Source organism: Equus asinus, chromosome 25 (genome assembly GCF_041296235.1).
Source record: "Equus asinus isolate D_3611 breed Donkey chromosome 25, EquAss-T2T_v2, whole genome shotgun sequence".
In the NCBI taxonomy this organism is placed as follows: domain Eukaryota; kingdom Metazoa; phylum Chordata; class Mammalia; order Perissodactyla; family Equidae; genus Equus; species Equus asinus.
The window spans coordinates 39,161,012-39,187,716 of NC_091814.1; the positions used below are offsets into that span (position 1 = coordinate 39,161,012).

Below are 26,705 nucleotides of genomic sequence, written 5' to 3' on the forward strand. Positions count from 1 at the left end.
CTGTCAAGTCTATTTCATCCACCCTCCAATGTAAGCCTCTCATTTAGGAGGCTCTTAGTTTTCTCAAACAACATGCATGGTCAATTCTTGACTACACATCCCAAAGGATGGATTAGGTGACAAAGATAACATACTACTCGATAACTGAAACTCATGTAATTTTGGAAAGCAGTCTAGAAATCTCAGAATCAAAGATAACCATTTACTCCTCATTCTGCATGCCATCTTTACACACTTGAAAATTCCTGTTGGAAGCCTGGACTTTGATTGGCTGGCAGAATAAAGGGGCATGGCATTGTCACAGAAAATCCAGAAGTAAGCAAAGACCAGAAATTCTCTCTTTCTGAATCTCTGTTCAGTGTGCAGAGAAAAGCACTAGCGCTGATTCTGATGACAGTGCTGAAAAAGAACTCACTAGCTTCAAGGAACTGAAAGATGGCGAAACCCAGAAAGAATGAAAAAAGTGGTACTGGTCCTAAGTGTGCTGAGAGCTCATTGAGGAAAAACTCACAGGCTGTAAGACAAAAGTTGTTACTTCCTTTACGATTTCAGAGATACAAGCATGTGAAGTGGAGACAGACACTAGTCGTTAGATCCTAGAAACGGCCACTGCCAGACTGGTCACCAGTGTCTCTCTAGCCTCTAATGGACCTATTAAAGATGAGATTTATAACTCAAGCCTAAATTATATTAAGCAAGGACAAACTCTGATTTTCAGTAAAATAAAGCAGAAAAATGACTACAGATGCTTCAACTACTCAGGTCTTCTATTTATCTATTCAAAATAAAACAAATTCATGTAAAAAGTCTGATGATATTAAGTTGCACCATTTAGTCATAACTACCTTTTTCTGGATTTAAGTGCTAATGTTAAAAGATACCATATATATGATGAATCTCTGTGACTTAAGTGATACCTTAAAATCCAAATCCCTTTGACAAAGCAAAATTTTATGATAGAGTATTTTTACTCCTTTAAAATGATCTAAAATATTCAGTTGTTGATATTTCCGTATTTTGAGTTGTAGATCATATGTTCGGAGAAGAGAGGAAAAAGAATCAGCTTTTATGTTCATTAGCGTATCATGGAAAACGACAGCCTCAAATACACACGAGCACTGGTTAATATTCTGCCAACTCCCTCTGCTGTAGCAGAAATCATAAAAACAAAAACAAGGCACAAAATGGAAAAAGGACTTTAAGTCAAGTGAAAATATTTCATGACACTGTAAGCTTTTTAAAAAGACATTCAGTCAAGCATGAAAAAAATAGCAAATAATTACTCCCCAAATAAAATATAAAAACAATTTCGCTCCAACACCACTGAATACACACATACACTTCATAATTTATAGTCTCTTTTAAGAAATCAGCTAATGCAATAATTAACTAAACATTTTTAAAGAGATGGAAAATTAAGGGGGAACACGTACATTGATTCATATTAAAGAAAGATGTCCCTAATCTTCTGTTTCAGATCATAACAATTTTCACATTAACTCAAAACCCACAAGACCTTCAACACTGTGAATGGGAGGTATTCTTTCTATTTTGATATTCTGTATCAAATACTGCAATAACATTCCGACTATTTTGATAGAGATCTACCTTAAAAGCACATTATTTTCCTTTGAAAGGCAACTTCATCAAAAACACTACATGTCCAGAATGATGAAACTTAACCATTCATCCTGACCTGAATCAGAGTTAAAGGAGGTTGGAGAAAAAGAAAAAAATAATGGTCTTCCTCCCATAAATCTCAATCCTACTTCCTGTTTTTTCCTTTAAATTTAACCATTTAAAAACATTAATAATTCTGCTATATTTCCCCTGGAGCATTCTTTATCAAGATTAAAGAAGGGCTTGTTCAGAAACAAACAGGATACAGGAGCAATGGTGCAGCTTCCAGGCAAGCTATAAATAGCAACGGCATTTTCAAGAAATCTTGTGCTGGTGTGTAAGTTGCAGTTTAAACATACAGTGCAGATTTTATTACAATGGTGTCACCAAAACTCATTGTTACAGGAGAAAATCGATTCTTACCAAATTTTCTTGGTTCCTGGCTGCTATTTTCTGCTCCTCTTCTGCCCCATTTTTCATGTATTTGACCTCTTCCACCGGTTTGATCCTATACTCATCTGAGTACCAAAAAAAGAAAAGACATTTTATAACTTTTTCACAATGGTACAAAAATGTCAGTGAGAAAAGCCCAGTAGTGTAATTTGTCAGAGCCTCTTCCCTGCGGCTTTTACTTGAAACAACCTGGAAGAAGCTTAACCAGGCATTTTGGATCTCTTTATGAGGCGCTCTCCTCTGTCTACAGGGAAGAGCTCGGCACCACGAAGGCAGCTAATGAATGTGGCACTGCCTGGTTCTTTCACAGAGAACAAATGGTGGCAGAGGAAACAGAGGTTATTCCATCTCTAAAGACTATGGAATCTACACACACCAGGGTACATCACATATGGTCTAAGGGAGATTTTTCTAAGGGAGATATTAGTTCAAAAGGCCCGTCAGCAATTTTCAGGAGTACATTCACACCATAATTTCTCTCTTTTGGAAAAATAAAGGACTAGTTACGACTAAGGAGTTTAATTGACCAAAAAATAGATATAAACAATTGGGAATTGAAATTTTCCTATTTGTGACCCCTATATTATATGTGGAGCAGGCTGCATTATTGCATATGCTAGACACACACACGCACGCACATTTTAATTTCATCTCTCTGCAAAGTCACAATATCCAATGGATCTAATAGGTAGGTACATCACCCAAGGCTGGAGAGTATAGTGGACCACGGATGGGACTAAGACTTCCCAACAGACAGAGAGTACGATAAATCCTAATATCAGTATACATCAGAGGACAAACTCAGGAAAACTTGCAGCTAAAGCACTTCTCCAGAGTAGAGGTTTGATGATGATGATAATGACATTTTCATCAGATTCTTGTCAACAGCAGATGACTTGAGCACACTAAGGTCAAAAACAGGTATGACTTTGAGTCACCTTTGATCCAATTTGTCAGAAAAATTACATAAACCGTGGAATTAGAAAATTTCATCAACCAATAAACTGATGATTGCCTACCATATGGCAAGGAATAGTGTGTATAATAGGCTACCTGAAAGATGTCAATCTCTAAGAAAGTTGGTATTTCAGTTCAGGAAGATGCAATATATTTGCTTATTGCCTATGATTAATTTGGTACAATGACTATATTCCTATATAATTTCTTGCCTTACTATTTATAATACCATTTTCTATATAGTTCCAAGCTTCTTCATGCTATCCTTTAACACATTACCTCCAAAAATGTTTGTTACAGTAACATTTCTCCAAGGAATTATGCTGTTCAAATCTTTCTCAAAATTATTATCCTTAGAAAAGTAATACAGTTGCGTACATCTGAGTAAAGACTCCATGTTCATGGCTAAGGCAATTGTTGTCTCCACCTGATAATTCAAGGTAGTTACCGATTCTGCTTCTTTTTAAAGAAATCAGAAAGACTGCTGTGAGGGCACAGTAATGACCGCTTAGGAATACCAAGTCCTAAATGTATTAACAAGTTAATCCATGGATTCAGATCCACAATTACAACACACAAGAACTTCATACTCCAATGTGGTATTCGGAAGAGATAAAAGCGAAAGTAAACTAACAAAATTGGCACATTGAATTAAGAATTATTTACTCAGAAGTTGGAAAAGCACTTGCTGATAATAAAAAAAAAAAAGACTGACAATTATGCCTCCAATACAATTACACAGAGATAAAAATATAGGAAAAAATAATAGTTAAAGATGGGCCTCCCTAACCAGTTAGGAACAGTAATATTTATAAACCATGGTTCACCAGGATAATTAGTAACATTTAACTGAACTGAACTGTGATCTTAATTACTTACGGTGAGTCTCTATTTAAACATAAATTATACACACACGCACATATACATATACATACATATATACATTTTAAACACAATTCCAGGGGATCCCATGACTTTTGTCTATAGGAGCCAAACCCTCACATGATAGAACAGGGAAAGCACAACATTTTGGGATCTATGCAGAACCTTCTAAAAGAACCTTCCAAAAGAAGGCCCTTTGCCCGCTGCACAGCAAGAGGTCTCTTCCAGAGAGGAGCTGTCCCTGCCTTGCCCTCTGTCCTCTCCCAGCCGCCAGCCACAGCCCACTGCAGTTGCTCTCCGGGCAGCGATATTCAGTCTTTATTCTCTTTTTATCCCTCCAGGGAATGCAACTGAATTGAAAGTAGTAGACACACTATTAATATTTTTCTAATATTTTTCTTCAATAAAACGGAAAAGCTGCTGGCTACAGGACTCTCAAAACAGCATTATTCCAAAGCAGACTTTTTAAAAACACCAAGACAGAATCATCATCAATTTAGAAAGAGGATAGGTTTTAGTGTGTCATTAACAACCATGGTTGGCTAGCCAAGCTGTTGGAGGAATACACCATGACTGGATACAAAGAAAGAAAAAACAAACAGCCACAGCTACAAAGCCAGCCCTGCCATTCTTACTCACACAACAAAAAAAATCCATCATGGTATAAAACAAAAAAGCCAGCAAGACCCTTCGATAAGCCACAATTTGTACGAAGTAAATACTAAAAAATGGCCTGTCAAATTTCTCAAAGTCTGGTGCTGGAAATGAAGATGTCCATCTGGAAACAGACAACTCATCAACAAACGTGTCACCCATTTCCATGGTGATGCAGCCATCAAGGATGGCACTCGCCAACGGGCCTGTGTGTGGACGAATGGAGCATTTCAGGTTATGACAGTGAAACAAGCACTACAGAAATCCAGTTTTCCTTTTGTTTAAGGAACGGGGGAACCAACGTGGAACTTTAGGCTCCCTTAATCAGATCCCACGCTGGAGGCAATTAGCACAGCCACTGTTATAAGCCAGAGGCCTGGCAGCAGAACGATGTGCCAACTTGATTAAGAGGAGGGAGAAATGAGACCACCTTCTTCCGGCTCCCTCACACCTGTTCACAATTTTTCTTTTCTTCCTGTTGATCTTGTCAGGTGGCTTATTAAAATGCATGTCAGGAACAGTAGGCTGAAGCCCTGTTCCGAACCTGCTTCCATTCTCTCCACGTAAACAGTTGCAGGCTGTGCTAGTCAAAATAGATCTGGGGTAAGAGCAAGGCCTTGGTGATATTTTTAGCATTTTATTCCTCCGATTGCATCAGAGAAGGGCTGGACTGTATTTGTGGCAGCTCCCTCATGCTGAAGACACAGCTTCTCATCAAATCTCTGTACCTCACTTTTGACATAAAGTGTATATATATAGCCAGCCCTGGTGGTCTAGTGGTTAAGATTCAGCGCTCTCACCGCTGCAGCCGGCTTCGTTTCCCGGCCACGCAACCACAGCAGCTGTCTGTCAGTTGTCATCCTGTGGCGGTTGCACGTTGCTGTGATGCTGAAAGCTATGCCACCAGTATTTCAAATACCAGCGGGGTCACTCATGGTGGACAGGTTTCAGTGGAGCTTCCAGACTAAGACAGACTAGGAGGAAAGACCTGGCCACCCACTTCTGAAAACTTGGCCATGAAAACCTATGACTAGCAGTAGAGCATTGTCTGCTGTAGCACAGGAAGGTGAGAGGATGGTGCAAAAAGACCGGGCAGGGTTCTACTCTGCTGTCCACAGGGTTGCTGGGAGTCGGAATCGACTGGAGGCACTGACAACAAATATCATACATATGTATATAATATTAAAATTTTTAGAGCTAGAAGGGGATCAATTGGATGGACTTGCTCTAGGCAGTATGGAACCATCCCCATTATCTGGATCTGGTCAATACATCCACTATCAACAAGTCATTGGCCCTGTCCCAGTTCCCCCAAGCTTTGCAGAGAGAAGATCTGTTCCAGGGTTACATTTATAACCAATGGAACCGACTTTAAAAGGAGTCAATTAGAGGACGATGAGTGCTGGAGTGAGTTTATAATGCCAGAATTTTAAAAAGTTAACAGTTTCCATAAATGTACATATTAAATGGGGAAGGAGGAAGAAAGGCGAAAGAGCCGTGTGAATGCTATTCTCTGAGGTAAGAAGGATCTTGCAATTATTTTCTAAAACAGTGAAATTTGCATCTACTCTGACACTTTCTCATCCAGTCTTCTTTTGATCAATGACATATATATGATAATAAATCCCCTATTTTCCAGGACTGTTCCAATTTCAAAAACTCTATGTTAATGTCTTCATATCAAAACAGTACAACATCTAGGAATCTTAATTGAATGCTCTAGATTGCCTCTTCATCCAGAATTTGCAGGGATACTCTGGTAGACTAATTATTACTATATGCTCAGCAAAATATGAGGGCTTGGGAAAGGAGGTGCAAGAAGGATTTATAAAAACTAACAAACCAATTAAAAGAAACAAACTACTCTACCTTATAGCACAAACTCATTTCTCCCATTGAACATCTTGTCTCCCAAACTAAATTAGAATCCCAAAATCCTGGTACAACTTCAAATTCCTGCCTAGAATCTTTATTTCCTTACTTGGTGGGATTCTTTCAAGAGATGAATATTCATGATGGCTAAGAGCTTAGCCTCTAGAGGTAGAATGCCTAGCCATATGGCCTTGGGCAAGTTACTAATCCTTTCTGTGCCTCAGTTTCTTCATCTGTAAAATGGGAATATTTATAGTACCTCATCTCACACACACAGTCGCATGTATATATGAAAACACCTGAAACAGTGCCTAGTCCCTGGTAAATAATCAACGTTAGCTGCTGCTTTAGAAAACTGCTGGTTCTGCAGGGCACGCTACTCCTAACGCACAAAAGCCATCAACGTATAAAAACAAAAAGCTTAATGTAAACATCAATAATTAATTTAACCAAGAATTGTGACTTAACTATGTTAACAAATGAGGAGAGAGGAAGTGAGAAGGTGGTTTATCGTCTATAATAAGCCTTTAGTATGTTTTTCAACTTTGTGCATATATCACTTTAGTTAAAATATAAATAACTTTTATGATTAGAGAAAGAAAAGTGATTTTTATTTAAGTGAAACCATGGATACAACAAAATAATGCTCCTCTATCTCCCTTTATTTCCTCATTCAATTATCACCATTGGCACCGCTCCCAGTCTCAGCTCTCCTTGAGGGCACAAGAGTGAACAGGTGAGGGTCCAGTTTAGAACAGGCAGAATGATTGTTTTCAAGCATGAAGAATAGAAGCTGTTCTAAAGAGAGCAACTGTGGAAGGAACACCTTTTTCTTGAAGGACAAGGAAGCAGGACTCTCCAGCACTACAAACCAAAGATGCGTAGGTGTGTCAATTGCACTGGGAAAATGTGGCCTCATACTTCGGAGGACTCTGATTCATCCGCTGTTTATGCCTCCATCAGTTTATTCATTCAACAAACACTCATTCAACATCTGCTATGTGCTAAGCCCTGGTCTTTCTCAGGGGCTCATCCAGATGCAGTCCATTATGTGGATGGTGCACCTGTTTTTTTACTCAAAGTATCTGGCTCACAGAAGGTGTTTAATAAAAACCTTTTTAAAAAAGAGAAAAAATCCAGAGAGTTGACCTTAGTTCACACATGAATAAATATCTCCTCTAACCAGTGCTTCAGTCCTGTTTGTCTCAGAGGTCCTTTTTTCCTTTTCCTGCTAGATTCTCCAAGGAAGAAAAAGATCTCTAACAGAAAGGAAAAAAAAAAATACCAATACTGTTCTTTGCGTTTTTGCATACAAAGGCAACGGGTGTGACACAGCTCTTTCAAGTCCACCTTTGGTCTGTGGACGTCCTCGATATAAAATTCTTGGCTGAACTATATTCAGCCTTTTGAGCCAAAATTTATAATATTCCCCTATCTGGAATTTCTTTCCATTCTCTTAGTTGATTCAAAGACCATTCTAGCCCAAGTCTCAGTATCTTTATGAAATCTTTTTTAGTCTCTCTGGGCTACAAGTACCTTTTCTGCCTCCAAATTTCTAAAGATCTCACTTTTCACTTCTAAAACTTGCCAAAAACTCCCTTGGAGTTATTTCCTTCACATGTGAAATGATTTACACTAATTGCAAACTGCTCCAAGCTTTAAGATAAAACTGAATCTTCCAAGAAATTCTTATAATTTTGGACCCTGATATGGAACATTGTTGGGCCATTGTTTCATTCAAAGATGGCTGAGCTACAGCAAGTCAGTCCACATGTTAGATAAAGATTTGAAACAAGTGGCAACACCGAGTTTTTATGACAAGAGTTCCCGTAACCACATGAACTTGTCTCTGCTTTACTCTTGTGAAGGCTTTGCACAAACTGCAAGTTTCTAAGTAAAGATAAAACTAATTACAATAATATTTATATCATGGGGAATACCATAGATAATACATAATACAAACAGAAAATACTATCTGTAGCTTGGTTCAAAATTCAGCAAAAGCCACTGAAGCACAGAAAATCACTTCGACTTTCTAAGTCCAGCTGCTTTTCCTTCAAGAAGAACATCTCCAATACCTGGGGGGAAGAGCTGATCACTAGGATGTCTCTTCACACCACAGCTCCTGCCCTCAATTAACTGTCTCTTGCTCTCCCCCAACCCTCCGCACCCACAGATTCAAGAGCCTTCATTGATAAGAAGTGCTGGGATGGCACAGAGGGCCAATGCTTTTATGTCCCACTAATGACACAACCATTTGGAATTGAGAATTTGCAAAAGTCAGACATCTGCTTGGCAATTCAGCTATCAGTGCAAATGAATGCACTTGAATGTAAAAAACTGAAAAGTCAACAAACCCCAATATCTGAAAGGCTTGCACTTCAAAGTGCATTTTCACACAGAAACTACATAAGAAGGGACAGTTTTATTTCCAGGTGACACCATGGAAACCCATTTAATCGAATGTAGCTGAACCATTCATTAAGAGCACCAACAACCTTGGTCCTAGGTCTTGGGAGGAGGTGGTCATGTGTCCAGGGAGGCAGAGAAGGAGAGAAGGACTTCCTTCTCTTTTCCTTGATGTAAGGCTTGAACTGGGCCAATCTTTTAAACAGGTAAAGTTTGTCTTTGATGTCAATCTCCTCTTCTAAATCCATCTTATATCTCCCCCAAGCTTCCAATGCATTCTGCAGCTTTCCTAGCCTCCACTCCCCCCGCCTCTATGGCAGCATTCCACTAAAGCCTGTCTCGAAGGTCATTTTTCAAACTTAAATCTTCTCAGCCTTTTTTGGAGGGCCCAAACAAAAGATGATTCATGTTAAATTAGGAATTTCTAACTGGTGCACTTCTAAGGAATGTAACATAAAGGGAAAAAACTGAGGCTGGCTGTGTGCTGTGGCTGGGAATGGGCCGAGGGGGCCACAGTTACTTTGCAGGGCAGGAAAATCACCATTGGCAGGCCAGTCTCACCGGCCTGTATCCTTTTGGGGGCTGTGGGTTGCTGCTGTTGATCAAATCTGGAACATTTTCAGCTCATATTTCTCCCTGCCTGCCTTCCCTCCTTTACATAGCTTTTAAATGGAGGAGCTGTTTGACTTCAGGGCCCACATTCTTAACGATTGCACCATTGTGCTAGGAACTTGTCTCATCTCTCCTGTCATCCTCATTTCCAAAATACAGTTTTGTGTTTCTTATTTCTGCAGCAAGAGGTCAGTGCCTCATATCTGTTGGACTGAAGAGAATTTGGTTGCAGGGGCATTAAAGAGCAGAGAATTGTGAAGGCTTTGATGACTTCAGCATATCTAACCCTGGTTCACTTCTAAACTCTCCTCATCTGGAAAGAGTTTATTCAGCACAGTCTGAGAACCTACTATGTGCTGGGCTTGGGACAAGCGATGCAGGGGAGGGGAGGGGAGGGGATGGAGGGGGCTGGGAAACAGTGCCCAAGGAAAGGCAGTTGTCTTGAAGGGAAGGCTCCTGCTCTGAGAACCCCTCTGCTGCCCGGAGCACATTCCTCAGCACACACAAAATGACCACATTCCACCCTGCCACAGTTCACCAGGGCTGAACTCTAAATCTGGAACAGCCTTACGCACAACGCAGAGACTCAGCTGAAGGACTTCATCTGCCACGATCACTTCTCTGAGTCAGGCAGTCCCTTCATGATAACTACTGCATCTTCACTTGTAGAAAGTGATTTCGTCCTTTCTCACATAAGAGTTACTATTAAGCAATTTCCAGGGTAATTATAAACGGTCCATTCTAAATGTTTTGAACATTTCTAAAACAAGGCTTTGGTGGACTTAATATAAAATATTCTTAATTCTTTTCAGAGTTTGTGCGAAGTCAACCTAATAAAGAAAAGGTAATTTCAAAATAAGATTGTTTGATACATTAAGTTCAAATATAAGTTGTTCGAAAATTGCAAGCAGGAAAATTATGTTTTTAGACTTTATATTTGTGGAGATTAGACATGGAGGTGAGTGGCCACTGGGTTTCTACTAGGGGAAGTATGAAGATTGTATATATTTGTACATATCTCCCTTTATGATCTCATAATCCAAAAATGTTAATGTCCCTAAGACAGCAATTCTCATATGCCTATTATATCCTTATTCACCAGTGGAAACCTAATGCTTGTTTATATTTGAAAACCAGTGATAAAAGGCCTTGTGGTGGTGCTGGCTCCACGTAGTCTTGCTTCAGTGGTGTAACACTCATCTCAGCACACCCTCACTAATAAAGGATATTACCCTTTGGAAAAATATGCAATGGAGGGTGAACATGATATCTAATTATTATTTTTTTTTTTTGGTGAGGAAGATTGGCCCTGAGCTCTTCCTGTTTTTTTTTTTGTTTTGCTTGAGGAAGATTGTGCCTGACCTAACATCTGTGCCCATCTTCCTCTATTTTGAACGCAGGACAGTGCCACAGGATGGCCTGATGAGCGGTTTGGAGGTCTGCAACTGGGATCCGAACCCACGAACCCTGGGCTGCCAAAGTGGAGCATGCGAACTTAACCACTACAAAATTAGGCCAGCCTCTCTAATTTTTATTTTAGTTTGACATTTCAAAATTTACTAGTGATACTGAATACTTTTTCCATATGTTGGTCATTCATTTGTACTTCTTTCTTGGGAAGTATCTCTTCATATCCTTTTCTCTTTTTTCCCAATTGGACTCATAGCATTTTTTTTATTGGCTCCTATGAGTTCTCTGTAAACTACTCCAATTTACAGACACATTTCTGGCACAAAAAAGTTTGAGCAAAAACACCTCTTTATTTTAGTTCAGACCTGAGGAATGGAAGGAAGTACCTGCTTTCTGTCCTTGGGTCAAGTGCTGGGCTAGCCTCTGCTGTCCTTTCTGTGTTTCCTTCCTTCAGCAATATTTATTGAGCACCTACCACCTGCCAGAGAAGGTAGTACTCAGTCCTTGGGCTATGTCTAGGAAAGCAAAGCAGACTCCTTCTAAAGGAGCTCACAGCCAGTGGGGGAGGATAGAAGAAAATAAGGAAGTAGAGTATAGGGTGTCTACACTATGAGAAGCATGTGTGTGGCGTGGCTGTGATAGGGATAGAAAGGAGGAACCCCCTACGCAAGGTTGGGGAGAGTCTTGGAGGTGGTGAGATATCTCAGTGGAGATCTGAGGAACAGCGTGTGGGAAGGACAGGCTCAGGCAAGGGGACAGTGAGTTTAAAGGCCAGAGGGAGCATGGCAAACAGGGGCAACTGCAAGTAGTTCAATATGGCCAGCACACGGAATTCTAGGGGGCATAGAGAGATGTAAAGAGAAGAGGCTGTTGGGGCCAGTCCAGGAAGAGTCAGGCTCCATTCTGAAGGGATATGGACTCCTCTACCAGTGCCCAGCATTGAAGCCACCATTATAGGCTAAGCATGTGTCCTCTGGAGAGATCCCAACCACCTTAACCCAAGGCTTTCTGCCTCTAATGGAAGGCACAGCAAAGACAGAATGTACATTGTGAGATGGACCATCGGTTGAGGAAGGTGAGGAAGAACACAAAGAAGACTGGGAAAGAGCCAGAGAGAGGAGACACAGAGAGTCTTGAGAGAGTGGAGTCTTCATCCCGGAGTCAGTTGGTACTGACTGAGGGCACTGGTGGGAATAGAGCTTAAGATGCAACATCTGCCAGAACCTGTTTCCTGCCTCCCCCCACAGGTATGCCTTCACCGGGGGATGGGGAGGTATGTGGCCCTCAGAATAGGGAGTGGTTGAGATGGGGGTGCGTAATCTAGCCTAGGGGTCAAAGAGAATGCCACTGAACCTGATCCCAGACCGTTCCCCTTTGACCAGACAGCAGTGAATCATAATAGACTAGTTTCAAAGGCTTTTTTCTCTTTTGGATCTGCCTTTGTGATGTCCCAGCTGTGTGCCACAGAAGCAGAGTATATACAGACCTCTCTCTGAGTGAACTGAGTGTGTGCACAAGGTAGTATGGTCTCTTAGCATTCTCAGGGTCTTGTCCATGTTTTCGAGAGGACAAGACAAGAGCTGCCCACAGCTGCAAGGACAAGAGGGTGATAAAGTTTCTCTCACTATTGCACCTTTAATAATTAAGACTGGACCTGCAGGCCCCATTCTTGAATCATTTAATCATTTCAGAGGCCAGACAACACATTTCCATCATTCACTTGAGGTTCATTATTCAGTGACCAGGGAACTATTATCCAGTCATTAAGGTCCCTGGAACATTCATCTTCTGACAAGTTCCTACAAAAGACATACAACCAGATCCAAAGCCAGCCAGGACTCCTTTAGGAATGCATATGTAGACCAAGGCTTTCATACGGGGAGGGGGGTTAATATCTATATCGTATAGTAATAATCCCCAACCTAAACTGAATGAGCGGCTGAGGAGGATTCAGAGCCGCCCCCGAGAGGGAGGGCATGCATGGGTGTTCTGACAGCAATTTATCAAGTTTCTTCACAGCGCTGCTCTGACTCTTCTGTGGTGCTGGTTCTCCACCCACCACAGAACCGCTGGGACTCTGGAGGAGTGGGAGGCCAGCTGTGTCCTCTCTGCTATTCTTAGTGGGGTTCCTGTTACCCTTGACAATCACTCAAGGTAAAAGCCAGCCCAGTCATCTGTCCTCTCTCTGCTTTGATTTAATCTTCCTGTCAACCCTATGAGGCCGGTATCATGACCCCCTCTCTACAGCAGCAGAGATTAGTCCTCGATTGGCTGGTCAAGCAGTAGTGCTGGTTCAAACCCAGGTTGGTCTGAGTCCAGGGCCAGGCTCTTAACTACCAAGTTGTTATTTTTTGTAAAACCACAGAGCACAGGAAATAATTACTGTGGGACATGATACAGGCAAAAAGTATGAATGGATTTGGAAAGGATTTGGACACATTTGTAAGTCACTGAGATATGAAGAAAAGTTATAAAGACATCTAGCCCTCATGGGTCACATCAGGGAAAGGACTAGACCCTTCCTTGTCTGGTCTCTGGAGCCTTTATCAGTGGAAGACACCATCCCTGGGTCCCTTAGTTAGGAATTAATATGCCATCCAAAGTAAGCACTGGGAAACTGTTCGTTAAAATGGCCATTTGACCACCACTGTGTCCAAAAGAAAACTGAAGGTTTTCTCCAATATACAGTATATTACTGCAATGTCTTCACAAAACTTGTTATTTTGAAAGATAACTTCATTTTAAGGCCTCTGCTATACTACTACAACTTTGATATATGATCTTAATGTTAAGACCAAGCAATAAATCAAGGATCTCTTCCTGCACTGGAGGAAGGAAGAGGAGGAGGATGAGACGGTGGAGGCAGAGGGAAAGGAGGAGGAGGAGGAAGAGAAGGTGGAGGCAGAGGGAAAGGAGGAGGAGAAGGAAGGGAAGAAAGAGGAAGAGGGGGATGAAGACAAGGAGGAGGAAGAGGAGGGGGAGAAACAAGAGAAGGAGAAAGGAGAGCTGTCATTTATAGAGGCCTTTTAATGTTCTAGATCCAGTTCTGAAAATACGACACATAACAACCGATTTAATACTCACAATGGCTCTATGAAGAAGAACCATTAATTTCTCCATCATACGGACAAGGAAACTGAGGCACAGAGCATTCACTCCTTTAGCTGTACCATCTAGTGAGTGGTGGATTGGGGCCAGGCCTTGAACACAGGTAGTCTGACTCAGACCCCCTGCTGTTATTCGACTTGCCCACAAATGTATAGTAAAGTGCATTTCTGATAAAAAGGAACATTCTCTGTGTATGCTGACTTCCATTACAGAACTATTACAACACGTCATCACAACATGTATCCTCTCCCTGAATGGAAGTTACCCTTAAGATAAACCTTTTCAGGGGGCTGGCTCCATGGCGTAGTGGTTAAGTTCGGTGAGCTCCGCTTTGGTGGCCTGGGTTCACGAGTTCGGAGCCAGGGCACAGATCTACACCGTTCGTCAGTCACGCTGTGGCAGCAAGCCACATATAGTGGAGGAAGACAGGCACAGATGTTAGCTCAGGGCGGATCTTCCTCAACAACAACAACAACAACAAAAAAGATAAACCTTTTCAAGTCAAGCATAAAAATCTATTATCATAAAATAAGTTCAAAAATAAACACAAATAATAATATTCTTTACAGGGTAAACTATAAGGCAATAACAGCAAATACGAAAAGATACTGATGGAGTGGCTCACATACCCTCCTTTGTACACAGAGTTGATAAAATTCTACCATCATCAAGAAGATCTGAAACACGAGTTGTTTTTCTAGGACGGGTTGATTCACTTGTAGTCAGTTCTTCGCTATCTTCCAAGATCAATGGTCATGAATTTGCAGGATGGCTGGTCAGGATTAGGAAATTATGTAACCATTCCAGAAACTCTTCCCCATTTAGTGTGGCTGCCATACAGTCATCCCAAATGTTGAGGAATTTGGCCAACAGGGTGTGTGTGTGTGTGTGTGTGTGTGTTAAGGAACAAATACATCTTAATGTTCATCTGATTTAATTCCTTTAATTGGCTTCTGACTTAAGTGGATTTCTGTTAAGGAAAAGATTCTCAGATAACAACCAGGACAGAGAAAAGTATTAGCATTTGCGCATCCCGGCAGCACCAGTGGCCATAGCACCTCACCGTCAGGCCAGATGGGCTTGTGCTCTTTTGTGACGGAGCCTGGCGATGGGGTGAGGAGGTTAGTGGAAACTGCAGCCATCTGGATTTACACCGGAAAGAGCAAAGCTAAGGAGAGGAGAAGAATAGATACAGCCAGGAGGAAAGTTCTGTAGATTAGAGAGAGAAAGGGGGAGATTTTGAGGTAGTCAAAAGAAAGGCAGACAAAAAGACACCAGAGTGGCCAAGAGCTGGAGATGCATGGGAGCGGATTTCAGCCTGTTGTGAAGTGGTTTATGAATGGGACGCCTCTCCGGGATTCTTTGAGATTATTCAGTAAAAATTTAAATTGCTTTTCAATGATCTTTGGTGTTTCTTGCTTCTGAACTGAGGCTGGCTTCTGGGTTCTACAACGATTACAAATAATTCAGTGGCAGCAAAACGATTAATAAGAATGGGAAGAAATTGGATGGAGTCATTTTTAGTTAAAGTAATTCCCAAGTTTATAAGCATTGCCACTAAATTTTTAAAATCGAAAAACACAGCTAAAATACAATTTGTGACAAGACAGTATAGCTTCTCTGCCTATGAAAAACATTCATGACGTGACTTTCACTGCGGATCTCATGAAAGAAACGCTCATATTCATATTCATGAAAAAGGTCCTGGAATGTCGGGGAGAGCACTCATTCACACGTGAATGGGAGGGGAGATGAAGGGCACTCGCTCTCTTTCTCTCCTTTTGACAAGTCTATACCTCTTCTCACAAGAGCTTCATTCACACAAAACAAAAGATCATTTCCAGTTGCTATGAATCGTCAAGTTATTTTCCCCTCAGAGACTAAAGTGTATTCTGACAGCGACAAAGAAGGGCTCTTTAGGAATAATGCTCCTGGGTGAGCGGGGGGAACAGCATGTTCAATGATAGCTTAATGGTGAGCAGTGCAGGAAATCTTCCACAACCTGGTCGGTTTGAACAAGTCTATTTCAGTAATGCATTCTGCTCAATTTGTTTGTAAACAATGGTAGTGGTTTTGATTATTTATCTTTTGGGGAGAGGGGATGAGGATTCATTCATAAGGGCATCTGAGTGGTTCAATCAAATTCAAATCAACTAAATTGTGCAGCATAGCAATTGCCAGGCAGGCTCTGTAGTGAGAGCCTGAGGACATGGAGCTGAGGGAGATGAGGTCCTCAGGGACCCTCACTCATTATCTATATGTAAGCTATTTAAATGTAGATTATGATCTGGAAAGTTCTCAAAGCTAACATTCCATTTTGCTTCCTCAAGAGGGATGTACAGTAGCAAAAAAGAACTGCCGTACCCTCTCACACCTGTCAGAATGGCTGTTATCAAAAAGACAAGAGAGAAGTATTGGCAAGGAAGTGGAGAAAAACGGAACCCTCATGCACTGTTGGTGGGAATGTAAATTGGTGCAGCCACTATGGAAAACAGTACAGAGGTTACTCAAAAATTAAAAATAGAACTACCACATGACCCAGCAATCCTACTTCTGGATATATATCTGAAGGAAATGAAAACAGGATCTTGAAGAGATCATCTCCACTCCCATGTTTATTGCAGCATTATTCACCGTAGCCAAGATATGGAAACCCCCTAAATGTCCAGTAAGGGAGTAACGGAGAAAGAAAATCTGGTATATAAATAAATAATGGAATATTAGTCAGTCAGGAGAAAGAAGGAAATCTTGCCATTTGTGACAACATGGATGAATCTTAAGGACATTATGCTAAGTAAAATAAGTCAAAGAAAGATAAATACTGTATGCTCTCACTTACATGTGGAATCTAAAAAAGCTGACTCGTAGAAACAGAGTAGAATGGTGGTTGCCAGCAGCTGGGGGATGGGGGAAATGGGGAGATGTAGGTTAAAGGGCACAAACTTCTAGTTATAAGATGAATCAGCTCTGGGGATGTAATGTACCCCATGGGGACTACAGTTAACAATATTGTGTCATAGACTTGTAAGTTGCTAAGAAAGTAAATCTTAAATGTTTGCACCACACACACAAAGGTAATTATATGAGATGACAGAAGTGTTAACTAACCTTATTGTAGTAATCATTTTGCAATACATAAGTGTATCAAATCATCAGGTTGTATACCTTAAATTTATATAATGTTATATGTTAATTACACGTAACTAAGGCTGGAAAAAATAGTAAAAGAAGAAAAGAATGGCTGTAATTTCTAAGACTTAGGATGATTTAAATAAAGCAAATATCAACGGCTGATACAATTCTATACAAAGTGGCCAAAGGAGAATTTGGGAAGACAGCTGGAATGGTAGAGGCACAGAACAGCCCGAGCTCCTTAGCACACTTTCTGTACCACTTTCCTTCGGCTACCTTTCTGAGATGCTGCTCACACCCCAAGACCTGAGTTAGGTAAGATCTCAGAGTCCAAAGATCTTAAAATGTGATGTATGACTTGGACGTGGTCCCAAGTTTCTTTCACTTTGGGCTACGTCTGAAGCAGCACAGACACAGCGCAAAGAGGCCCTTCACCTGATCAAGATCACTGGGTGATTACGGCTCCCCGCTGCTCCTGCGGCATCTGACAGAGGTGCACCCAAAGTCTGGGGGTCTTGGCAGCACATACCCAATGAAATATCTGCCAGACCAGAAGAGCAAGAACTGCAGGTGCATTGTCTTTTATACCCCCACCATGTCAGTTTCCAGAAATAGCCTATATCACCACTTAGGGAGCAAGCCACATCATCCACTCCAAGGTATGGGTTTCAGGCTTTAAAATCCTTCCTGTGCTGGGACTTCAGATCTCCCCTTAACTGGGGAGGGTGTAGAGATTATTCATGTGTCTCCTTTGGGATGTCTGCTCTATGGGTAGACCTGACCGTGGCTTACCAAACCCCACCCCGATCACCGCCCTGTTACACACTCCCTTTTCTACTCCTTCCAGTTGGCCATTTGACTCTTTACAATCTTATCTTCCAGGATCCATTTTCCGTGGACTTCTCTTCTCCCCACAACCTGTGGAGGCAAATCAAACCCCCAAAAGCCCAACTTTCTGCAAAAAGTGAGGGGATCTAACAAGAATGTTACACATGTACCACATCATTTGATAGGCAATTTTTTTCTTCTATAAGATTCTACTGAGCACAAAAGAGTGTCTTTTGTAGAGCACCCCAAAGAATATTGATGCTATTGCATGGTGGTGGTGGTGGTAGTGTGGGGAGGATAGGAAGACGAGTAAGTGTAGTAATGTTATTCTTTCCTTAACAAGTAATAATGCAAACTGGAAAAGAGATTCACAATGGGAAATCATCTGGGGGCTTGTTAACCTCCACAGAAATCGACGTTTTATTTGTGTCTCAGTTCTCACATCTCATAGGACGTCACTCCTATTCTACGAAGATATAAAAGGTAACTGAATTGGGAGGGTGGATGCCTCTGAAGCAAAGACAGCGGGAACAAGGACCAAAGCTCAGAGCAGGTCAGGGGAAAAAGACACTAGAGCTCAGAGTCCCATGAGGAACAAAGAGTCGGTGTTGGGGAAAAGGGAAGAGCCAGGAGAATGGGGAGAAAGGCCTATTAGAGGAAAGGAGGTGAGACCAGAAATGTGCCTCTTCAGGTACCCCTGACCTTCAACCAACTTGCTAAAAATGAGAAAACAAGTCATGTCTGAAGATCCCTTCACACTCAAGTTGAATGAAATGAAACATGCTGGTTTCTATTAGATCAGATGACACGCGAACAGAAGCACCTCATCCCAGGAGCTTCTTGAGACCTGAAGTGATTCTCTTCACCTGGGCCACGCCCTCCCTGTGCCTATGGACAGCCAAGGACTGTAAACTGGAGTAGGATGGAACTATACCGCTCTTTATGTCCCAGCCAGCATCAAACGAATTTGTCTCAAGAAGGTAACAAAACCAAGGCAAAAAATATTAAAGTAGAATTTTGACCTTATTCATCCTTACAGACCCATCTCGAAAAAGTCTTTACTTTTGCAATATTAGGGTTTCCTTTTTCACCCCATGTTGCTAAGCTTCCAAACAAGGTCATTGCTTCAGAACTTCAAAAGCTTGCATCCTGTGAACCCCTAAAGAGGAGGAGCCTCTATTGGTATAAAATTCCACCATCACTCCCACTCGCTAACTGAGAAACCCACAGAGAAGACCTGCTTTAATGAAGCTCATACTGAAGCATTCCCAAATATCCCACACCTGATCATGTCTCATTGTCTTCACCAATATCTCCCTATCCAGACCACCATCATCTCTTGCCTGAACCAGCCTCTCACTGGTCACCTGCCTCCACTCTCACCTCTTACAGTCTATCCCCTACCTAGCAGCCAGAGTAAGCCTTTAAATTCAAAACCAAAGTCCGACTCCATCACTGCCCCACTCCCCAAACCCTCTCCTGGCTTCTATAACATCTAGAATAGAATCCAGAGTCCACACCTGAGCTACAGGGCAATATACAGTCTAACCCCAGGCTGTCTCTGAGTTTATCACCCATCGCTTTCTCCTGGGACCCACCAGCTGGCTCCCTCTCAGGGATTTGGCCCTGCTGTTTCTCTGCCTGAAACACCCTGTTCCTGGGTATTCTCATGACTTGCTCTGTTACTTCATGTCTCTGCTCAAAAAGGGCAAACAGCTCAGCGGGACCTTCTCTGACCTACGAATCTAAAATAGCCACCCCGTCACTCTCTCTCCCTCTTTGTCTCATTGCACTCATCCCCACCTGATGGTATATTATATGTCTCTGTTTATTGCCTGTGTCACTCCCTAGGATGTAAGCAAAATGAGGTCAGTCACTGTCTTATTACATGTTACACCCCCTAGTAAAAGCCAGTTTCTAGCAATTGCTCAAGAAATATTTCTTGAATGAATAATTGTGATTTGCAGACTTCTACCAGAGCTAAAAGCATATTGTTTTTCATTTTAACACTTGGCAATTTAACAAACACATTAGGGGAAAGGAGGCATGGAACAAAGGAGGAAAGCCATGGTCAAAACCCAAGATCTAAACACTTTTAAATAAAGAGACATTTCTTGAGTAAAAGAAGGTGATGAGAAGTAAAAGGTTAACGAAAAAATATTGCATTAAAAAAGCTGACACAATAAATGCTAAAATGCTGGGTGCAACATTAAATATAAAATCCTATTTCATATATAATTTGATAATTTCTTCTTTGGTTATAGATCAAAATCAACAGTGACATTTATACAGTGAAGCATGGGTGCCTGTAGCTAGAAAGGAATTTATATGCAATTTAGCTTGTCTTGAATGTGGTTTTCAAAATGGAAATGAGACGTAATCTAAATAGAGATTTGTACCAGTTCGGCTTTGTTTTACAACTTGAAAAGATTCATTAGTTTCAGAGATTGCTATTTTAGCACCATGATCTTTCACTTCACCCTTAATCTTTGACCTTCAATTCTTAACAGCCATGCACACAGCTTTTGAAAATACATTTTAGATGAAAAGATAAACATCTATTTACATTATAACTTAAGCGTGGACTATTACTTTTAAGGAAGTGGACTGCACACATTGTGCCCCTCACTGCCTTCTAGCCCTCTCCATGAATTCCCTTCCCCAGCAACGGCCCTACTATCTAAGAAACTTTAATTATGCAACCTTTTAAAAACCGTGAAAGACCATTTTTATTCATTGTTTAAAAATGTACTGTTAATTCCATATGTTTTGGAGTATTATTTATGTACATATTTAATATTATAGCCGTGAGACTATTCTCTCTTTGTTAACCTTTAGAATTTGACTTTCAGTAAGTTTTGACTTTCTCTCGCCCTTTCATAGTCTGGCTGGACCAACACAGTACAGCTATCTAAGTTTATAAACAGAATCACATTCTGAAAGGGACCAGGTTACAGTGGAGTAGCTCTTGACAAAGTCAGCAACCTGGGAAATTAAATGTTCTCTTTTTGTCCAGAATTTGTTTAGAACTATCTTCTATCATACATTTCATTATCCCTTTCAAATAACAAACCTAACGTACCCCACCACTGCTTTGAACAAAACTTTAAAACAAAGTCAGCAACGTGAATCTCACCCTGACCAGCAGCTGCACAACACCAATTTAAGCGTCGCTGGATGAAAGACAAATGAAAAACCAGCCAGCCAGGATGGAAGCAGGCACGGTACCCCACACACTTCCAGCTTTCTCACCTTCTAGCTCGTGGTAATGCTTTGAAGGTAGAGAAGATACTCGTGATACTTCCTTGTAATTTTTTAGAAAAAAAAAATGATATCACAAAGTAATCAACACCTTGGTCAACTTTGGACCATAAAGCTGTCAGTCGTTTAACACTACCACCACCATCATTTTTCTAAAAAAAAATCATCAAAATAATATCATATATAATCTTTTCAATGACTCCATGGCTTGAGAGAAACTGAGACGACAGAGTTGTGTGAACTGTCCACAGTCTGGGGAGCAGGTAAAACAGAACCTTTGAAAGTTAGCACCCAATACTCCCAAAGCAATCACCTAGGCTCAACCCACTCACTCCAGGATGTAGAAACTGAAGCTCACAGAGATCACCTTAGAGCAGTTACTGTGTGGCAGAATCCAAACCTGCCCAAGATCTCCAGCCGCTAAGTCAACGGTTTCTCTATAAACTGAGCTTACTCGGCTACGGCCATTTTGTTTGTTTGTTTTAATAAAACTTTACGCAGTATGTAGCCCACTGTGCTCTCTAAGAGAAGTTACTTCTGCAAAGAACTACTTTGAGTAGGAAATTTGAGAAGAACTGAGAGATTGAGATTCAAGTCACAAAGGATGAGGATGGCTCAATTTCAAATTAGTAATTTGTCAACCCACACATCATCTTGCTGATTTCTCCTCTTCACACTTTGAAATGAAGAGTAAGACAAGGCCCATTAGCTAAAAATAGACTTAAGATAGGGAATTATATCTTTCAATTTATTCTAGGATCTTAAGCAACCTATTGGGTACAGGGCTGAAAACAGGCAGAATGAAACCAAATTGTTTAACCAGTGTACCATGAGTTAGCAAAGTCAGCTCTTTCTTCGGAGCCCTGCAGTTCACTGTGACGATGCATAGTGGTGAGGATGGCAGAGAGGCAGGAACAGAGGAATTTTGCTACCAGTCACCATTTCTAATGGTTACTTCCAAAAATGAGAGAAAGTACTATGCATGCTAGTATTTCCAGTGGCAATAGGTATATGAAAATATACAACTTTCTCTTAATAAGCCAGCATCTTGACCACATTGCTCTTGATATTTTATAACCTATGCAGGCAGTGACTTTAAGTTAAGAAAGGACTTGAAGACAAAGTAGCATGGCAGAGTGGTTAAAACGCTCAGATTTGGGGACCAAACTGATAGGCTCCTATTAGAACTTACCTCAGAAGGTATTACAAGGATTAAATGAATTCATAAATAACAAAACACTTGAAATAATGCCTGGTACATAAAAAGTACTAAATAAGTACATAAACTCCTTGTAGAAATTTTTCTAGATTATTCTCTCTTTCATAAACAGTTCCTCTGTAAAGATAAAGCACATTTCATCTTTACAAGAGTAATGTTCATCATAGCGTGTTTTCAAAAAAAACCGAATTTTTAAAAAAAATTCCCTTTAGAAAAAGAGATGTAGACTATTTGGAAAATATAGCAGAAGCACAAAGACTGCCTGGTATCAGCACCACCCAGAGATAATCATTAGTCACCTTTCCTAGTAGACACCTAGAGCCTTTGTTTTTAGCTCAAGCGCACAGACATTGAATACATATTGTCATTTGAAAAGTGGAGTTGTTCTATATATGTACGAGTTCCATAACCAGTTTTTCCATTTAACACCAGAGCATTTTAATTCAATGAAATGAACCAACAGAAATACACAAACAAGGAAGTGAAGCATCAACTACAGTAAACTCTGTTGTCTCCTTATCACAAAAGTCTAGAGAATCTGGCATTAATTAATAGATACACTAAGGTTTTCATTTGGTCCAAGGAACTGTGGAGCCAGACAGAGCCAGACATGCAGATGAGTTCCCAGCTTCTAAAACCTTCCTTTGGCTCAGATGTAAGTTCCCCAGACTCTAGTCCACAGGAGCCGGCTCAGGAGCAGGCTTCAGTAGGGAGGAGGGTTTCCTACAAGCACTCAGTGATTGTTTGCCAATAACAACAAAAAGAAACTCAATGTAAAACATGGCCCATAACATCTGTGTGCTCTTTCTTCAGAGCCCTGGAGTTCATCGTCAAGGGATGACTCATGGTGAAGTCGGCACTGAGAGGCGTGGGCCAGAGGAACTGCCTTCCATGCACAGGGTGCGGGCCAGGGCCAAAAGGCTTCTCATATAACAGGGCTCCATAAATAGTGCTTGATGAATGGACACCCCGCTGAGAAAGGACGCGGTAGGTGATCTGAGGCTTTGTTCTTCCATTAGATTGAAAGTTCCTGGAAGCCAGGAACTGTATCTTGTACATTTTTAAAATCCCCCCTTATTATGCATAACAGAGTGCCCTCCTGCCTACTCTTTCTAAAGCGCACATTTGTTCACTGAAGTTTTGACATCAGACATGGCTGAGTGCCCGCCAAGACTCTATGTTAACATATTACCTGTCTAAAATTAGGCGAGTTACTTCTCACAGCTTTCACTCTCTCACCTATAAATGGGCATAACAGAACGTGGTAAGTAATAGCTATCATCAATATTAATGTCAGTTCATTATTATCAAACAACTTATATATTGGCACCATGATACGTTAGGCAAAGGTGATGTGGGATTAAATTATTAGTACTATCTTGAAAGAGCTTACAGTCAATGGTCATAAAATAATGATGATTTATTGAAGAGCAACTAGAGTTTTCTCTGATAAGGAAATATCTTTATGTTCCCAACAAATTTTACTCCTCTCTACCCCTAAAGCAGGCCTACACTGATTTTTCTCATTGCTCATGGTACTCCGGAACATTTTGTGCCAACGCTCTATGTGGCACTTTCTTACCTGTTTTCAAGTCTCTATTTCTTGCTGAATTATTTCCTGTGCATAAATGGTATCTTTTCTAAAATAGAGTAAACTCTGCAGGCAGATCACCTGACTTTTTTCTTTTGTATTTACCACCCACAAGCACACAGGGCCTGTTCGTAAATGTTGATTCAACTGGAACCATTTTAACCTCATAACTAGCCAATCAACAACCACTGGCTGAGGATTGTTGCCTTAGGAGTACTTAATTAGATGAAGCAATTGTCCTCACAGTTTAGAATGCTTTTATTAGAAACACAATTAAACTGTGACACCAATTTATGATCACAGACTACTCAACTGGAAATATTTTTTTTAATTTTTAAAATTTTTCCTTCTTCTCCCCAAAGCCCCCCAGTACATAGTTGTATATTTTAGTTGTGGCACGTGGGACGCCGCCTCAGCATGGCTTGATGAGCAGTGCTAGGTCCACACTCAGGATCTGAACCGGCAAAACCCTGGGCCACCAAAGCAGAGTGCCAGAACTTGACCACTCGGCCATGGGGCTGGCCCCTCAATTGGAAATATTTATCAGCTGAACGCTTAGGAAGGCCAGGTGGGTGAATGAATGATAGACCTACTCCTGCTCTGCCCCATGGGGATGGACATGCCATTGCTACCTCCTACTGTGTCCCAAACCTCTCCTCTAAAAATTAGGGCAAAGACTCAGGGCTTCCTCCATGCCTCTCAAGGCAGTAACTATCGTTATGTTTTTGTATTTCTTAGTTCACCACACGTGAAGAATCGACATGTGACATATGATTCATATAGAATCTACTTTGGAGACATCACGAGTGTGCAATAATAAATAACGAAGCCATGTTCTGATTCCCACAAGACAAACACCACACCATCACGCTGTCTCAGCTGGTTCTATGATGGTTTAATGACAATACAGTCTCAACATGTATGTGAGGCCAAGTTCTGGCATTAGTGTTTAAGGGCCTATAATTATCTAACCTGAGGTGAGGCTGACCACTTAGATAGCTTAAAGAATTAGCATCAAATCTTCTAGACTATCTGTCTAGTGTTTTCTAAATGCTCAGCCAATTTCCAGATCCCTAACATCATTATGATTCCTGTACTGTCTGTGTGAGGTTTTCACGTTTTGAAAAAAATTAGTGTAAAATTTCCAAATATTTAAGAATTTTGCCCTAATGTGAGATTTTTCTGAAGTTATTTCCCCAGTGGTTTGGTAAAGCTTCCCTGTCTCCCCAAAATATACCTGATGCACAGTGTACCCCTGAGCCTGCTCACTGTCTCTCAGCCTGAAACTCCAGCCCCACCTCTATTCCTTTGTCTGTTATTCATCTTTTAAGACTCAGCTGAGACCATAATCATCCTCTTTATGAGTCTTCCCCTACTCCTGGGATAAGAGACTCTTCCGTATTATTCTCATACAATACTGATATTTCCTGTTGACATGCCCATCTGTTGCATCATTATCAGTTCCGAAAAGGCAGGAACCAGATTTAATCCATCTTTATAGCCCCAGTGCCTAGCAAAGTGCCTAAGTCACATAAAGAATTCAAGAAGTGCTCAGTAGACTGAACTTAACTGCTAGGTTTTCAATGAAAACATCAAGCGCTAGTGATCAGATTTACTTGTCCAGGTATGCAGATAGGGTCTATCAGTCAAATCCCTGTTGTCCTGAGGCATTAGTAACAGAGCTCTCTCCTCTGGGATAGATTTCACATCGCCCTGAAAGCCCAGTTGAAGGCCTTTGGAAGAAGGGAACATAAAATTATATTTATCAAAATAAATAGTGCTCAATGATGAATGTTAATCATAAAAGATTTAAATCATACAGAAAAATACAAAGAAGATATTAAGAATCATCCGAAACTCCACAATAGAGAGCTTGCCATTGTTAATATTTTGGTGAACAGCCTTCCAAACATTTCTTTTATGCACTTGCACAGAATTTTACATATATTTTAAAGAAATAAAATTTATAAACAAGATATGCTGTGTAAAACCACTTACTCTTTTCATTTAATAACGTGTTGTAGACCTCTTTCCATCTCAATAAATACAGAGTACCTTAATCTTTAGTGGCTGTATTCCATGCATGTTTTATCAGTGAGAAAGACCCTCGAGCACACGAGTTTGCATGCTTATCCAATTATCTCCTTTGATAAATTCCTAGAATTGGGACTGCTGGGGCAAAGGGCATGCTCATTTACATTTTATAGATATATTACTATTTGGTGCCCCAGAAAAACCGTTCTGGTTTCACATTCCCAGTTAGAGCAATAGACAGATGCCTCTTCCTGCTAATTTGAGTGGTGAAAAATGTTTTGTTCTGCCTTTTTTGGTGTGGTTTATTTGATTTCTAAGAAGTTAGGTACCTTTCTGTGTGTTCATTGGCCTTTTGTATTTTTTCTTTTTCAACTGCCTGGTCACAAACTTTGTCCATTTTTCAATTGGATTGTTAGTTCTTTCCTTATAGATTTTAAGAGTCCTTTTATATTAGTCATATTAACCTTATTTGTGTTGCAAATATTATTCTCACTCAGTCTGACATTTGTATTTTAACTTAGTCCATGGTGGTTGGTTGGTTTGCTGCCGTGCAGAGATTTTACGTTTTCATGTAGTCAAATTTATCAACTTTTATGGCATTGGATTTTGTGGCATTACAAAGAAGACATTTTGTACCCTAAGATTATAAAAACACTTGCCCAT

At 40.7% G+C, this 26,705-nt stretch overlaps 1 protein-coding gene across 5 annotated transcripts in view; it reads right to left on the reverse strand.

Moving 5' to 3' along the window:
- Positions 1–26,705, reverse strand: part of C25H1orf21 (chromosome 25 C1orf21 homolog) — a 208,191-nt gene that overhangs the window by 94,918 nt on the left and 86,568 nt on the right. For 4 of the 5 annotated variants that reach the window (XM_044758790.2, XM_070497120.1, XM_070497123.1 and 1 more), the window contains exon 3: positions 2,044–2,138. The exons of the other annotated variant lie outside the window; for it this stretch is intronic. In XM_044758790.2, the coding sequence (XP_044614725.1) occupies positions 2,044–2,138 (95 nt within the window). The remainder of the gene's footprint in view (positions 1–2,043; positions 2,139–26,705) is intronic. 5 annotated transcript variants of the gene reach the window in all.